The sequence below is a fragment of the Bombus affinis genome, chromosome 17 (assembly GCF_024516045.1).
Source record: "Bombus affinis isolate iyBomAffi1 chromosome 17, iyBomAffi1.2, whole genome shotgun sequence".
In the NCBI taxonomy this organism is placed as follows: domain Eukaryota; kingdom Metazoa; phylum Arthropoda; class Insecta; order Hymenoptera; family Apidae; genus Bombus; species Bombus affinis.
Genome location: NC_066360.1, coordinates 2,301,916 through 2,318,187, shown reverse-complemented (window position 1 = coordinate 2,318,187; position 16,272 = coordinate 2,301,916). Strand labels below are relative to the sequence as shown.

The following is a 16,272-nucleotide window of genomic DNA, read 5'->3' as shown; positions in this document are numbered from 1 at the left end:
CACGAAACCTAAGCGTCGTTACACATCGTAACGTGTTTCGCAAACGTGTAAACATCGCTATAAAATGTTTTCATCGGAATTTACGAGTCGGCCGGAGTACAAGGGACGCCCTGATAAACCTAAATTCGATGCATCACACGCAAGAGAAGTTCGAACGTGTAATAAATCCTCGTTGAGACTTATTGTTCCTCGGGGCCCCATGGCGCGGCCAAGAAAACAAGCAAGAAGGAAATCTTTGTAATAGAGTAAAATGATCCTTCTTGCTCCGCTCCCATTCTTCTCCGCGCGTACGTACATCTCGGCTGGTAACCTATTTGTTTCTCATTAACGAACCTACATTAATCTTTCGATTCCTCCGGAGGCCCCGTGAACAAATGTGAGAACATCGGGGCTGCTTGTTACCGAACGATTCATGGCAGCTTCGACAGAACCAAGCTTTTAGACCTCCGTTTAAATTACTTTACACAGGTATTCGGGATAGAGTATACTTGCAAGCATAACTTATCTCGTAACTGATTAACGACTATAATACGCTTCCCATAAAAATTCGAAGCTTTCGTTTTATTTAAATGAAATTTAATTACCAAATTACAGCTTTTAGATAAAACGCGGTTCAGATCGTAGCTTTTTTACGTGGATTATAGTTTACTCGTATTCGTTGTAATGAACGTCATGTAATTTTTTATACTACTGTACCAGCTATAGTTTAGATAGATAGGTCCTTTGATTAGGAGATGTTTTAGATTTATAATTCTACGACTATCGTTTAGATCTTCCGGCGTAAATTATTGCGAGCAAGAGTTCAAAGGTCAAACAGATTTTGCATTTTATATTCCAGAAGCGATATCTTAAAGAAGTTTAACCAATATCACGCATCCTTTTTAAATATCTCTTACATTAAAATCCCTTCTTTCGTCTAAATTATTTTAGAGAAAAGCTGTAGTATTGTATCGTATAGTAGCTTGAACATCGAATGGACGCATGTTGTTCAGCCAGAGAATTTTGCGCGTGCTTAAGATAAAATGTAGACGTAAGAAGCGATTAAGAAATTGTATTGTTACTTACAACCACTTGATGCACCTGCCATCGTGAATCAGCAACAGGAACAAGAGCAGCCAAGCTTCAGCACCGCTTCTCTTCGTTGCCGTCATCTTCATGCACTTTACATTCTAAAAGACCGGCATTCGTTCCGCTGCTTCGCGCATTAGAACTGCTCTATCAATTGTCCAATGTTCGACGACCGTCCTGGCACGCGCGCTCTTTCAGGGACCACTGTGTTTCTCTCGATGATCGGTGGATATCGTAACGTAGAACCGCGGTACCTTCGGCGTATCCATCTTCGACGAAGCCAATAAAAAAATACTCCAAGATACTCCAATGTAATCGGTGTAACGACCGAACCGAACTTCGCTTCAAATTATTCCGCTCTCGATGTAACTCTGTTAAACGCTACTCTAAATTGAAAAAAATGTTAAGGAGAAAGAACAATGAGAACTGGTTCGAAGATACAGCCAGAGATACCGGGGGGAAAAGGGCAGCGCGTCCGAAGGAAGATATAAATTCCAAGTCGGGAAACACTGTACTTAATTGCAGTTGTCGATGGGACGATAAAGCAGTCGCTTAGAAATCACACACGCGAGGCCCTGATTTATCACGGCTGATCACCGCGTGCGGTGCAATTATCGTCCAGCCTTTTTCTCCGTTTTTCTTTTCTTTTTCTTTCTCTTTTATCTTTTTCCTTTTCGAAGCGAGCTTTCCCACCGGCGAATAACGTACCGTGTGCACACTTGGCGAAGCTGAGCGGGAAGCGAAGGAGGCCGAGTGTAACAAAACAACAACCGGCACGTCCACTGTCACTCGACGATTGATCGGAGGATGATCAATGGAGGCAGCGGAGCAGACGTCAACGCGCGGTATCCTGAATGATCTGCGACCGATACGGTCCCCTATCGGGTGAGTTCCTTCGCGCCGTCCCGTGCTGCAGGGAGTCTGCGTGGTTACAGGTGTCCGTCGAGCCGTCCCGCAGGATTTGCCGGTCGCCGTGGAGGTGGAATCCTCCTACTACTACTCTATTTCCTCCTACTTCACCTACTCGGTTTTCGTTGGACGAGGAACCGGCCACAGGGATGGCGATCACGGTGCGAACGCGGCCACGCGAACAAGGGAGGAGGCGAGAAACTGGTCAAAGATCGCGTCCACTTGGCCCGAGAGGATCCGTTGGACAGAAATCGGGAAAGTCGTTCTTCCATGCCCGATCCGATGATACGTCGTGACCGTGTCTGGATATCTAAAACGACACAGCGTTCGTCGACGTAAGATTCTCAGGAATATCACCGTTTTTGCTCGAACGAACAACGAGCTTCTGGAATGGAACGTCGATGGCCCGAGGATTCGATACGAGTTCCTCCTGCTGTTTGTAAATACGCGCTCTCCGAACGTCTCTTCTCTCGAAGAAACCGATTCTAAGGGATTCTCTTACGTAAACTAGTTGGATATCGTTTACATAAACAGGTGTAATACGTGAAATTGCGGAACAATTTATATCTATTAATAAGAAGCTACGTTTCGCTGAACTACCAATCCAAACTAATCTAGAAGCCGTCGCGAGAAGAGCAAGTTATTCTCGCCACGCTCAGAGCTGGACAACTGTCGTTTAATATTCCTATTTGTTGTAAAAAGATCATTATTTGCCTGTACTCTTTTGGTCTTTCTACTCTTCCGATTCTCGATAGTTGGAGGACATTGCTGCGTCACACCTTGATAGTTATTTTTCCACTGCAACTACTGCAGATATATTTATCAATTTTTGTAATTATATTCTATCTCGTAATTATGCTTGTGCAATGTACATAATTGCTAAGTCAATTTGGCGCGCCCTATTCTCTATTTCATAAGGATGGTTTAACCTACTATTAAAATATCGTGACGCGCGATTTTACACTTTCAAATTCCCCATAAACGCATCAAAACCCGCAATCTAACGATGTTTAGGTCCCAATACCATTTCAACGCTAGAACAATTGGCTTTAGTACGTAGTTAAATGTTTTATGTATATATATAAATTGATATCAATTCATACCTGATGACAATAGAGGCAAAGAGTGGAGAATCCTTACTATTTTGGGACAGTTGCATAATTGTCATTTCTGCACTGCCCTAGATTCGTTCTTTGTACGTGAACAACTTTATGATTCACCGTATATCTATTTGTTTCCATCCTGCCACTTTAATTCTGATCATCTGCGTATGACATATTTAGGCAAACATCGCAGGTCAGTAGATCTAGCGTCAAGAAACGATTGTATTCTTCGAGGCATTTTATGCATGTACACTGTACACTACCGCTCAAAAGTTTCCAGTCGCTTCTATTTTCTCGCTGCGGATTTTCACGCAAATTTACATTTCTATGGATGCGCTAAAGAAATGGAATTTAAATAGAAATTTGTTTGTCACATAGAACGTTACATAACGAATGCTCTGCTCTTATATATTTTTAACATTTCTGCATATAAATGCACGTAAACGCGTACCAATCCGCGGTCCATTTACTTTCGTCCTTGCTGGCTGATAAACAAGTATATTTATCAGCAGGACAATGCTCTTTTTCATTAGCCTTGTATCGTGACCATTCGCGCTTACCATTTACGGCTAATCATTTCCTTCTGTTCCCGATTATCCTATATTTTTATCGTTTATCATAATTTTATCGCGCGTCGATATTAAAACAAAATGCCAGATATCCCTACGTCAGAAAGACAAGAAGAGAAGTAAGAACGAATATAAATCAAGAACGTAAAAGTAAATTACAAACGCAAGCTTCGTTCTTATTCTTAAACCGTGTATTCTTTTTATTTATTGCGTATGACACAGGCTCGTGAAAATGTTCAGACACACGTAGACACCTTTTGCGAATATATTATGCGTGTTACGCGAAGCATATATTTAAGATGTTTCGCTAATCGCCGTGACAGGACTATTGTAATTTCCTTTTACTTGTCGTTTATCGTTACGTCCACTGGCAGAGTATTAACGATTACAATTGCGCGTTTTCCGTGGTATACCAATATTTGAACAGCATTTACCTGCTTAATTTGCCACAGCTAATTTAATTAGCGCTGTTAATTGGTAAACGATTAGTTAGCTACCAGTTAACGAGAGAATTAGGACAGAAACAATACAAATGTATTTCACGTTGCGTTCTATTGCAGATTAGGCATTTTTAAGTTGCGTCTTGTGTCTTCAAATCTGGTGCACCAGCAACGTAGATGTTATTTTTCGATACACCGTCCCATGCATTCTTTAACTCTCTACGAAAACGTACCAAGGTACCTGGGAAATGAAACAGCGATCAGTTTAAAAAATATCTTAACTTTAATCTCGTAAAACTCATCCTACGAACGATTTGCACGATTTTGTATCATTTTACCTCTACGTTGTGTCTTGTCTTTCGTACACCCCATACGATGGGATTAACATCGAAATATCTTTTAAACCAGACAATATTTTCACATACAAGTGCCCTGATAGTTTTTGTAGAGAAAAAGGATGGTGTATAAAAAAGAAGTATGGTTTCGTTAAAAGAGCAAAGATTACCTTGAGATCTCGAGAACGCCTAGACAGATCCGGTGGTCGCAGTAAGACGTCTCCTCCTTGAAACAGAGCAAATTGCGTTTGAAACACTTTTTCCGATAACGTATACTTTAGCTGAGATACTTGCGTGGATCGAATAAAAGCAGACACTCTGTGTGCACTTATTTCACATTTTTTCTACGTTGTCGTAAAGATGGAAATCGATTTTAAAGTCAGCACTTTGGAAAATATTTTTGCTACATGTTCACCTACGCCATCGACGATAAAACGACGTCTTATAACAGTAAAATTTTCATAAAGCGAGTAGCGCTACTCTTTACTGCGCCGTTCAAGTGGAGCAGATGCAGAAGAAGACGAAAGTGTCCGGAATTTAGGACAAGTAGTAACTCTCTAATTAAGTATTCTAATATGACTTCCTCGCTCATATTTAAAGTTCCATCAAAACGCTTACTTCACTCTCGACGTAATGATACGTGAAACACACAGGGTGTCTCGTTGTTATCGACCCACAGAAATATCTCCCAAACGATAGATTAACGGAAAAAGCGTTTCCCTCCCTATTAGACCGTGCCAAAAGTTTCTTTCGTTTTACAAGGAAATGACAGACTGCTCCGTTCGTAGTAATAGAACAAAATAAGCATCGTGTAAAATAAAACAATCGATAAGATAATGTAAAAGATAATATGATAATGTGACGCTATTATTATTATTTCCTTAGATTCTATTATTCTTCCTCTATTATTTCCTTAGAAAACGAAAGAAACTTTTCCGACTAGCCGATACATTTTCCTAGCCACGAATAAAATGAAACGCGCAACTTCTCGTTTCGTAGAACGCGATCCTGCGATACGAAGTTCGTTTTCCGCGATAAGAGATAGAGCGAAGAAACGCCGTGTTTCCCATTTGCGACATGTGTGCTCTTTAACGCGGTAAGCCAGGGATCGTAGCAGGCCTGTGTCACAAAGTATCGAACCAATTACGCGTACGATTTGCCAATTAGTTTCGAGGAGAAAGTGGCATCGTATATTTGCCGAGAAGCCGAACTTACCATTGGAAATATCGCACAGAAAGTATCTAGAAAGGTGTAAAGAGCCGGTTCATTCTCCAGCAATCATCCGGTTTCTATTTTATCTGAAATTAGACTGACGCTCTATCGTCCTTCTTGCATCTTCGTTAAACGCGCCGGACTTTTTTCTAATATCTGCTCGTCCGTTTTCGACGATGGGTATATTTTGGTTGGTTTATAATAGAGAGAGTCATAATGGATCAGCTGATTCTCCGAATACAAACGTCTCTATATTGTCAACGTAAATATACAACACGCTCCGCGGACACGCTCAGTCCACGCACATCGTACACGCTGAAAAATAATTCTCTCGCTGAATGTGACATCTGCGACTGTCGATTAGCCACGTAATCGCACAGTACTCTGTATACTAAGTGTACGAGTAAATACAACGAAGATTTTCCGATGAAACTACAAGTTTATCGACCAGTTAGCTGTCACGACCTCTTTGAAAAGCGTGTACCTACAATAGGATGTGTGGCAAGAGGTAAGCGACGAACACAGAGTACGCGTAACCGTTGTAGCATAGAATTAGGCGATACACTTCGATCGTTTTGCGGCTAAGAGTTGCTCGAGCATCGATAATGACGCGTAATAAATCGTCACAAGAGCGTTAATGGTAACTAACAAATGAGGCAATCAATGGTAATGACTGTTCAATTTGTTGATTACTCGAAGTGATTAATTAGGCGCATTCAGGATGTAAGTACATACGTATGTGCACGCAACACATGCATACCTATACGAATCTTCATTATGAAATCGTACGATTCGATATCCTTTTTTGCTCGGAAGTATATAGCCATATACAGGGTGGGTCAGTAGGAACTAATATCCGAAATAACTCGTTAGTTATTAGTTTCATCGAGAAAGGGACTCTCATCGAACGGATGAGATTTTGTTCTCAAATATTTTACACTCTCCGAGATACCAAGCTGAAACTTGAGCTTTTTTCAACGACACCGTATATTCTCTATAACGTTAGTCGACTCAGCTGGACATTTTTCACGGTACTCGATAAATATTCAAACTCGATTTTCTCAAAAACCAAGTCGAACAAGTCTCATTGCTCAGGAACAACAGGTTGAGGTTGAGGAACAACGCAATTCCTGTAAAGCAAATCGGATAGTCGATATGTACCTTCGACTCATCTTGTCGGTTCGAATGGAGAATTTTGGCGCACCACGCGCCAAGCGTCTCTTCCTAGACTCGTGCCGGACTCGTCGAAGCTGACAGCGCGCTTGCACGTGGCGATCATCGCGAAGCAACGTGCACCTGTCCGCGAAACGGCAACAGCGGAGCGTTTCCGTCACGACGGCTGGCGTCGTAGCTGGCCGAAGAATCTAGACGTGTGTCAGCGTTGGGAAAAGATCGGAAGACGCGTTGCGAGGCGACAGCGTTTGCCAGTTTGTCTGGCGATCCAGGACGACGTGACACGCGAATCGGCGGAAGAAGGTTGGCGTTAATTGCGCGAGTACTTTCACTCGGCGCTGTTAAAACGACCGGCGAATCGCGTTGACGCGCAAAGAGACGAAGAGAACGGGTTAAAAGCGGTTTATTGCAGAAGCGGCGCAAAGGATGGCCGCTTCTTTCGTTCCAGATTATTTCCTCCCATTATTCGTCGAAGACGTCTACCATAAAAAGGGGGCAAACAGATCCGGCGACAGCTGCTTGGCTATTAAAAGCGACTTAAACCCCAAACCCTCGGTGCGATCGCAAAAGTTACCTCGCTCGTTCCATCGAGCCCCCTTCTACCGCGTCTCGGCTCCTCTTCGCGATTACGCACAAAGCCAACGCATGTATACCGCTCGACAGACTTTCCTAGCAAATAAGCAAATTGCTAAATGAGCCGTAACGCCAACCCCCGCCACCGCAAAAAGGAGAAAGAAAGACGAAACTTGCAGAGGATTTCGCAAATTTTACGTTAAAATGCTACTGGTTTTACCGTCCCACGTTTACTTTCCAACGTTTCGCGATCTTTCTTTCGCGGTGACTCCGAACGCGAACGAGAAGTTGTTTTCGATAATAAGCCGCGGCAGTTTCGTTATTCCACGCTAACTTTATCAGGCCCGCTTTCAAAGTTTAATTTGAAATTGTACATCCATCGTTATTTCGTTTGTTCGTCCAACTTGTATCGTATGAAAGAATGAAATTGTATAATATCGTTTGGTTAATGATTAGTCATAGCGATCGTGTGCACGTTAAATCGAAACAAATTGAAAGTCGGAAGTTGTGTATCCGCGTGGATGTAGATTAATTAATTCGATACCGATGCAATTAAATTGATATCAAGGTGTTTCGTGAGGACGGCTTCTCATCTGCATAATCTGTATATAATAACATGGATGAAAAAAAGGAATTAGTCCCCCGGCGATAAACTTTTTCCCACCCCATCGCTTGCTTCTCGAATCTAGAACCTCGTGCACTCGCTTCGCTGCCTCTTCTCCCAAACTGTTAAAGCAGCGGATAAATTAGAAAAATATTCTTTCGGCCACTGATACCTCATAGTTTATTAGTTATCAGTATCAAATAAATTAGTATCTTATGGCCGTTTCATCTGGCCGATTTCTTATTTGACGAATAAAAACGGCGCTTTAACAAACAAAAATTCGACGTATGGAAGCCTCGTACGAAATCGTGATCAAACGTGCAAAGTTGCTTCTCTGTACACCTTGCAATGTATCGTTCTTCCGAATAGATCTTTCGCGGTTGTCCGTGCAGATTATCGCCCGCTAAGAAGTCGAATTTCGTCGTCGGGTAATTTTATCCAGGGCATCCAGGTTCCATTGAAGTTCTCGGGATAAGAACGTGGATCCGTTTTAGTGGGCGTTTGAGTCATTAGAACTGTGAAGTATTCAGCGATGAAGCGATTTATCTCGTCGACAACCTACGAAGAAAATAACATTTCTTTACAGAATATTCTCAAATCGAGTAGAACAGATACAATTGCAATAGATATCCACTAAATTTGGTAGGAAATAAACGTAGAAAATAAAAAATATGCTTCAGTTCGCTACGTAATTACGACGATAATTCTTGATTACTTATAGTGATTTTTACCCGATTTTAAATAAATTCCGATACGATCGCTTCGTCCAATTTTCGTCAGGATCTTTAGGACGTTTTGATAAAATTGTAAAATAAGCAGCGCACAAAGTTTTCAATAGGAAACATTTACCGAATATCCGAATAAGGTCTCCGCTTATTCGAACAACCTTGTCCTCCAAACAATTCGGATAAATACAGCCCCAGCGTGTATATTTACCTCTGGATGTTCGCGCGACACGTCCGTAGTTTCGCAAGGATCGTTGTAGACGTCGAACAAACATCTGTCTAGACACTTAGGATAACTTGTAAAATTATCGCAAACAACCATAGCCGCTCGTCGAAGTTCGATTATACGCTCGCTGTTGAGCGTCACGTTCGAAACGCTGGCAAGAGCGAAACCGGCTGCCGAATGCAAAACGTTTGATACGTTGTACTCTGGGTACGATTCGCTCATGCCACTGTCGCCGTAGTAATCGCCGTACTGAAGCTTCGCTCCTACGTACGAGAGAAAAGGTTTAATCGGGCAAGATCATTGATAGATGATGATTGATCATTTACGAATCGACAATACGCGATTATTTACTGGCGGTATTTGTCAGTAGCGACTAAACTTAATTTGCTGTTATAGAGGGTGAGTCGGAACGTGCGAAGGCTACGACAGGAGCTGTCTGAACGCGCTAAAAGGAGAAGGAAATGTATCATTGATTAAAAAAGGATAATTACCATTGATCAATTTGTATCTTCCCATTAGAGCTCCAGAAAGATCTTCCTTCTCGTCGATGTTCAATAATATGTTCTTACGCTTAGTATTTTCTTCAGAAACGATAGTGGCCCATTGATCCACACCGTCAAGATTTTCCTCCAGATCTTCCAAATTACCGCCGGCAGCTGAGTAGAATGTTGGTAGCCAATCGGTCACGTGAATCAATTGGTTTGAAATTCTGGACGGATTTTTTATCGCTGGCGAGTAAACGCACGCTGCTCCACGAACTCCGCCCTCGAAAAGCGTGAACTTCATCTGAAAAATGGATGCTACCATAACTTCTATTCTACCTTAAATGGAATAAAGTATTAATTTTGCTTATTTAAATAACTCCTATCAAACTGAATGACATCGATTTTTGTGTCCTGTATAAATACCTCATAATCCAGGCTCTCAAACGAGAGGATAACTGCTAAAGATTTGAACAACTCCTTAATTATTTTTCAGATTTATCTCGTCTTTTCTTAAGCACCCTGATACGTACCAAGGAGAACGTACAAGAAACCGCAGAACATAAAATACAGCGTTATATTACCCCACGTAGAGGATAGTTTGATCCAGAATTGTCCAAAAGACCCACAGTCTGTGCACCGTTATCAGACATAAAAAGAATAATCGAGTTTTCCAGTATGTTAGCCTGCTTCAACGCCTGGACAACTCTACCGACAGATTCATCCAAGGCGGTAACCACGCCTGAAAACAAGGAAACATACATTGCAATAAGGTACTACAGCAAGTAACATTTATGGTGTCCATAAATACTCATATTTTATGTTTCTGTTTGGATTCGCGTGTTATGAAAGTTTAGACGCTGCGAGAATATAACAAGTAGTAATCGATGCACCGAGAATAAGGCGACAAATATAAGAGTCACGGTCCAAGCTTGAGTTCAAGTTGGAGGTGTCAGATCTAAATGCAAAAGTACGAGGAGTGACAAGCTTGTCGATTGGAAACCTAGACCAGGGCTGTAACCCGAAAACGAGGTCGTACGTTTACATAAACCTCTCTTTTTATTTTAGTACGCTGAATCAGCCCCTGCTGTGCTTCACACGTGTTCTCATTCGTCCTATGTATTTTCAGATTGGGCTCAAATTTTACCAATACAGGGTGTACCGTAACATCCCACGTTGGATCCACTTCAGCAGAAGACGGGAGGGACAAAAACAACGAGAAAGGTTCGTACAAACATACGTTGACCAATCTTGAACATATTTGACCTTGCTTCAAATTTACAACCAGTCTGTGATTTTTTTAAATGCCGCGAAATTGTTTCGCTCGATAACTACGAGGTTCCATGCAGGTCGAGGGTGGCGATTTCGAGAAACTTCTGTGGAGCTAAGCAGTTGCGTGTTCGTACGAACTTTTCTCGCCATTTTCGTACCTCCTGCGCATTCCTGAAGTGGATCACGCGTGTTAGAGTACACCTTGTCTAATTAAACCATATGACGATCAGCAGCCACGTTTCACACGGTGTTGATCAGGCTTCAAAATCTACTTTATATAACAAACGTAAAAGTTTCCCATGGCAAGCGTGCGAATACTTTTACTAGCCACGCTGTATACACATATGATTAACAAAGTCTCTCTTGTTCTCATCGCGTACCTGCGAGCTTCCTTCTATCAAAGTCTTCGATGTAGCCTAACGTGGCGTTCGTTTCTTCTTCATCGCGGACTTCCACCGTTTTGTTAATGTTGCTAGAATGAGCGGCAATATGGGATAACTGAAGGTACAGAGGTTTGCTATGATTGTGATTGAGAATTATATCTTCGGCCCTTTCCGTTATAAGGTCAGTCATATATTCGTGGCTGTACTTGACGGATAAGTTTCCTGCGACGTCGTAATGTAGATCGTATCCAACGTGGTGCTGTAAAAGAATTTTCATTCTCCTTGATCGTTTCTTTTGGAAAAGGAGTTCTCATTTACAGTTCAGGTCCGAACCGATATCAGACGATCGAATAGATGCAAAAGGATGGCGATGATGAAGTCCAGCAAAAATAGTTGCTTCAAAAGTTAGGGAAATTATCGAAAGATATATTTGATGATAATAAGATTATAAAAAAGTGGTTATCAAAGTGGAGGAAATATTCCGTTATAGTCAAAATGGTAAAAATGTTTATGCTTCTCGCTATTTTACAAAACTCACGTTTTGCTCGATGGTGTGGTTGAAGTATGTCATGAAACCACTGTAATATCCCAAGAAGGTGTCGAAACCACGATAGGCCGGTGTATGATAATCGCTATAATAGCCAACGTGCCACTTTCCTACGAGATGCGTGGCGTATCCCAATTTTCGTAGGTATTCTGGCAGGAGCGTATTGTTCAGAGGTATCGCGCGAACTTCACCTGGATCTAGCGGGTGACCTTGCATTCCTATTGTGCAAAAATGTGCACGTTACATTACGAAACATTCCCGATAATTAACACTTATACGTGAGACAGCCTATTAAACGATAATTAAATCGAGAAACCTATAAGTACTTGAGTCTACATCATCTTCTGTACAGGTGTCGAAAAATCTTTTTTTTTTTTTTCAGATTATTCGTGATCGATATCATAACATTTTTTATTCGAGTCGAACTTAATCATTGTGTAATTAGGTAATTAAAAATAAAGAAACACGTTGTAATATACACATAACATATAATACGTAGTATTATTAAGGTCAAGCGAATAAAAACACATTATATCCCTCTCGATATCGTACAACTTTCCTTTAAAACATTTTTCCGTGTCGTCCGTACTTTTCCAGATATTTGTTCGTTTCCAGTTGAACAGAACACGCTATATGCAAATGTATATTTTTACAATACTACGTGCAAGGCCACTGAGCAAGAGATATCAAAGCAATTAAAAAATTTCATACATTAATGATAAGAAAAAGGAAAATTAGTTGCACAAGTGAGTAAATAATTAATTAATTCAACTTAAACATGCCACGCAAATATTTTTCGTTGTTTCCATGTAACATGGCAATCTACTTGGATTCTTTTCTCGATCATTCAGCTCTTACAGAAGATGACATTGATTATTTATAGATAAGTGTTAGTTAAGTGTTGAGAAGTCAAGAGTTAAATAAACATAGTTAGATAAACGAATAATGTGCAGGATAAATAATTAGATTAAATAAACGATTATCTACAGCTATAGTTAAAGAAATAAACATCCATATCAGAAGGATGTACGATCGAGAGTACAAGGCAAATAAGAATAACAATTCTAAACCGAGTCTCTCGTGATAGCCAACAGGCTGATACGAGTAAACTATCATCGTTATTAATTCGCAACGCAAAATTGTGTCAAAATAACATCTACTGCTACCGATATATCGATCAAGTAATCATTTTGCAAGTATTTTATTCGAATAATTCTAAGCTTGAAACTAGCTCTTGACTTGAAACAGGTTGCTGGTTTAACAATCGCGGGTCGCGATAAAAAATTGATAAAAATGCAACGAGCCAAATGCCTGGCTATCGATCGCATAAATCATATTCATAGAGTACCTGTCCGAATAGGATAACGCCCTGTAAGAAAGGCCGTCCTCGACGGTGTGCAAATCGGCAAAACGTAATGTCGTTGTAATATCACGCCGTTGTATGCCAGGGCGTCTATATTCGGCGTAGGTATTTGATCGGCACCGTGAAAACTCACGTCGTTCCAACCCTTGATGAGGAAATCCAGCAATTCAGTATTGTCTTTTGTTCGCCAATCGATGGGTTAGTTAAAAAAGGTTCGATGAAGATCTTTATCTCTGGGACGTGCAGGGAATTGCTCTGACAACTGGTTTGTCGTGAAAATTAATCGCGGCCGGAAACGATCGATTAAAAATCTCTTACCTTTGGATCACGTGGCAAATTTTGCCGATCATTCATTATAAATCTACTTGAAAAGGATTCGATAAAAATCTTTAGATCGCGTAGCGAATTATCGAGATTTCTTGGTTGTAAAAGTTACTCGTACTCGAAAAAGATTAACCGAAGATCTTTATCTTCGAATCGTGCAGCAAATCATCGAGATCTTGATATTTCCTCGATCGCGAAAATTATTCGTATTGGAACGAAGTTAATTAAAGAAACCTTATCTTTGGCTCACGTGGCGAGTCGTCGAAGTTTCATTGACGACTTCTCAGCCATGAAAATCGTTGCCGTTGTTGAAAGAAAATTGTTCCGAAATGTTTGAAGAACAGAGATAGAAAAAGATGCAAGTTTAGTTCGCAACACTTTTATAAAAACGTACAGAAAATTTACGATCGTATTTGTCAAACGTTCTTAGATACGACGAAACGAAACGGAACGAGCACAAGGATTAAAGAAATTATGTCAAGTTTGCTCCATTATCTTTCTTATTAGTATTCAAGAACGAATTGAGATTGCAACATGCATGCGTGCCTTTTAATCGATCTTCAACTTGATCTACATGCAACTATACACTGCTATGTTTTTGCAGGTCAGTTGCTTTGTTCGCAATTGCAAGTATGCAGAAAACATATTTCTCCGGCAAATGAAATCGAGAACATAGAAAGCGTAGAGAAGCAATATGCGTGTATTTCCACGAATCGAAGTATTTATTTCATAAATATGGAACCGCGTGGATATCTCCATGAAATATTGAGAAATTAATTTCTACCTTATCTTTTAATCGTATGTGTGCAATATTCAGGTGCAACGAAATCTGATCAAATATCCGCGATTATGAAACACAAATGACGCAACTCAGACGCTCCCTGATTCGTGGAAAATAGAATGATCAGGAAACAGGTCGATAAACTTGCATTTAACATCGATCAGAATAGAAATATTACTTTATCCATTTGTTCAAAAGAGATCGATGTAAATCATCGGTGTGAACACGTCGTACGACGTTTGGCGAACCCGTTCCTGCAAAATGAAAGAAAATTCGGCTTCCGTTTATTGCCATATTTCCTGTTAAACGCTTTTTGTTCGATTTCACGAGCGACACCGACGGATTTGTCCTAGGAAGTAGGACCAAGTGGAACGTTTTCGAAGCCCAAAAAAGCGGGGTAATCTTACAAGGTCGTCCGCCATGATAACTATAATATTTGGCCGCTGCTGTGCCTGAGCTTTCTGTTGCGCCAGTACGACGTAGAAGTAGAACAAGCATCCTGTGGCAATCATCACAGACATTGACATTATGCAGTTAAGGGTAGAACTTGACATTTGTTCCCAGGTCTCTTCTTCTAGCGGTATAAGAATCTCTGGAGAAAGATTTACACGATATGCGATAAGCAAAATTGTACACTGTAAAAATTGCTTTCGTTTTACAAGGAAATAACAGATTCTGTTCTATTGCTATAAAATGGATCATACATAATTCGATGAAATAATATAAGACAAAAATGGTGCGCATCTATCATTTCCTTCTAAAACCGAAGAATCTTTTCGAACAATCTAATGCGCGTACAGGCAGGAAAAACAGCACGCTGCGAGGAGATACGAGACGCGTCCAGAAAATAAATTCCGATTGGCTATCGCATTGGAAAAATAGAAATTTGCTGCATTCTACGCGTAGTTTTTACCGTCATCTTCTTCGCTCGCGCTCGAGACCAGTTATCAGGTATCCTGGATCGTCGATATCAAATTGTATCGGACAGAGTGCGAATGGATCAACGCTCTCGTGACGAATATCAGAGCAAAGAAGATTCAAGAGAAAATCTCCGTGATAAAGACCGAGTTTCGTGCGTTCCCTTTTTTGCGAAAGAGATATCGTTATCTAGCAAAATTTAACCACTAAATCCCTATCTCGCGCTGTCGCCTCTAACAGCCACGTTGGTGTAGCCGATGCGACGTTGAATCTACGTAAAAAATAAAATAAAATTTCGCGAGTTTCCCTTTACAGCAAGCGTTTCAATAATGGTAAACACCTAGCGGCAAAGTAGGGATTTAATAAAACGTCCGAACTACGAAAGTTATAGCGTCAATGCGTGAATCTTGGAGGTATTTCGTGTCACTATAGTTGCAGCTATCGTACGGACAATTTCTATCGACGAGACATTTACGTAACATAAACGCACGCCCTGACGCAACGATTTACCGAACGTCCCTTTTGCACAAATCGCGAAGATCCTCGGAAATAGTAAAAAGCCAATCGGAACTTACTTTCGCAGATACGCCTCGTAGAACCGCGCGTGATCGTAATTTAAACACGTTGCCCGAGCCAAGTCACCACTCGACACAACGATTCACCATCAGCGATCCTGCCACGTAATACCGCGCCACTTATAACGCACCTGGGCTTTATACCGCCAGCGGAGAAAGTATTTTCCGGGATGCTACACTCTAACTATTATCACTGGCCGACCGTACGATCATTTAACTCCGAAGTCTGTACCGCAACTATCGAAAGCACGTGTCTCAAGGAGAACGTTCCGCTTTGTCCTGTACTCTTCGTAACTATGGAACTGATCTGTCCGTGCGATTTTCTGATAATACGCTCCTCCGCCTTAAATACTAGCACGTTTGCACGAGACTGTCGGATTCCTAACTATCTTTAAAATAATTAAACGCTCGATATCGCTTAATGAACTGGCGATCATTTAAAAAAACTGATAAATAGAGATATCGTTAATCTTGCGATAACTGTGTCATGTATTGTTTGTTATTATTGATATTATTGAATTGCGTAGCTGAGCATTGTTTAAGTAGGATGTCTGAAAAATCGAAGTATATGCAAACTGCAGTTGTTTTTTGCGTTTACAGAACAGATTATATATACAATTTAGATATGCAAAAATGTATGGAATAAATGTAGTGAAATGTAACATAAAAAAGATATTCAAAGTGGAGTAT

The 16,272-nt window shown here is 40.8% G+C and overlaps 2 protein-coding genes and 2 long non-coding RNA genes across 7 annotated transcripts in view; 1 reads left to right on the top strand and 3 right to left on the bottom strand.

Annotated features, from left to right (window-relative positions):
• Positions 1-2,023, bottom strand: part of LOC126926154 (protein Wnt-11b-2-like) — a 30,131-nt gene extending 28,108 nt beyond the window's left edge. The window contains exons 1-2 of one of the 2 annotated variants that reach the window (XM_050742271.1): positions 1,777-2,023; positions 1,066-1,454 (exon numbers count right to left, since the gene is read on the bottom strand). In XM_050742271.1, coding sequence (XP_050598228.1) covers positions 1,066-1,157 — 92 coding nt within the window. In that variant the 5' untranslated portion in view covers positions 1,158-1,454; positions 1,777-2,023. Of the gene's footprint in view, positions 1-1,065 lie in introns of both variants that reach the window. The other variant, XM_050742270.1, reaches the window with a different exon arrangement.
• A 1,547-nt stretch (positions 2,024-3,570) lies between these two features.
• LOC126926166 (uncharacterized) lies at positions 3,571-6,907 on the bottom strand. The gene is made up of 3 exons (XR_007714324.1): positions 6,798-6,907; positions 4,595-4,650; positions 3,571-4,330 (listed from the first exon to the last, which is right to left on the bottom strand). It is a non-coding gene; the product is annotated as an uncharacterized LOC126926166 (long non-coding RNA).
• Positions 6,908-8,149: 1,242 nt separating this feature from the next.
• LOC126926150 (arylsulfatase B-like) lies at positions 8,150-15,949 on the bottom strand. 3 transcript variants are annotated; one of them, XM_050742260.1, is made up of 9 exons: positions 15,714-15,949; positions 14,497-14,681; positions 12,970-13,129; positions 11,613-11,839; positions 11,072-11,333; positions 10,004-10,161; positions 9,429-9,723; positions 8,923-9,200; positions 8,150-8,544 (listed from the first exon to the last, which is right to left on the bottom strand). In XM_050742260.1, exons 2-9 carry the CDS (start codon positions 14,641-14,643, stop codon positions 8,380-8,382), a joined length of 1,692 nt encoding a protein of 563 aa, XP_050598217.1. In that variant the 5' UTR covers positions 14,644-14,681; positions 15,714-15,949; the 3' UTR covers positions 8,150-8,379. The 3 variants fall into 3 exon arrangements, with proteins under 3 accessions (XP_050598217.1, XP_050598218.1, XP_050598219.1); XM_050742261.1 differs by having other exon boundaries at positions 15,583-15,724; XM_050742262.1 differs by lacking the exon at positions 12,970-13,129.
• Positions 10,086-14,052, top strand: LOC126926163 (uncharacterized). Its single transcript, XR_007714321.1, has 3 exons — positions 10,086-10,192; positions 10,277-10,643; positions 13,913-14,052. It is a non-coding gene; the product is annotated as an uncharacterized LOC126926163 (long non-coding RNA).
• Positions 15,950-16,272: the final 323 nt, after the last annotated feature.

Bases quoted from the DNA above. Each gene is read 5' to 3' on its own strand.
- LOC126926150 (XM_050742260.1), bottom strand. From the start codon at position 14,643: ATGTCAAGTTCTACCCTTAACTGCATAATGTCAATGTCTGTGATGATT. The intron at 13,130-14,496 runs GTAAGATTACCC...TTCCTCATCAAG, and splicing joins TTATCATGGCGGACGACCTT to GGTTGGAACGACGTGAGTTT. The intron at 10,162-11,071 runs GTACGCGATGAG...CCTTGTTTTCAG, and splicing joins TGATAGAAGGAAGCTCGCAG to GCGTGGTTACCGCCTTGGAT.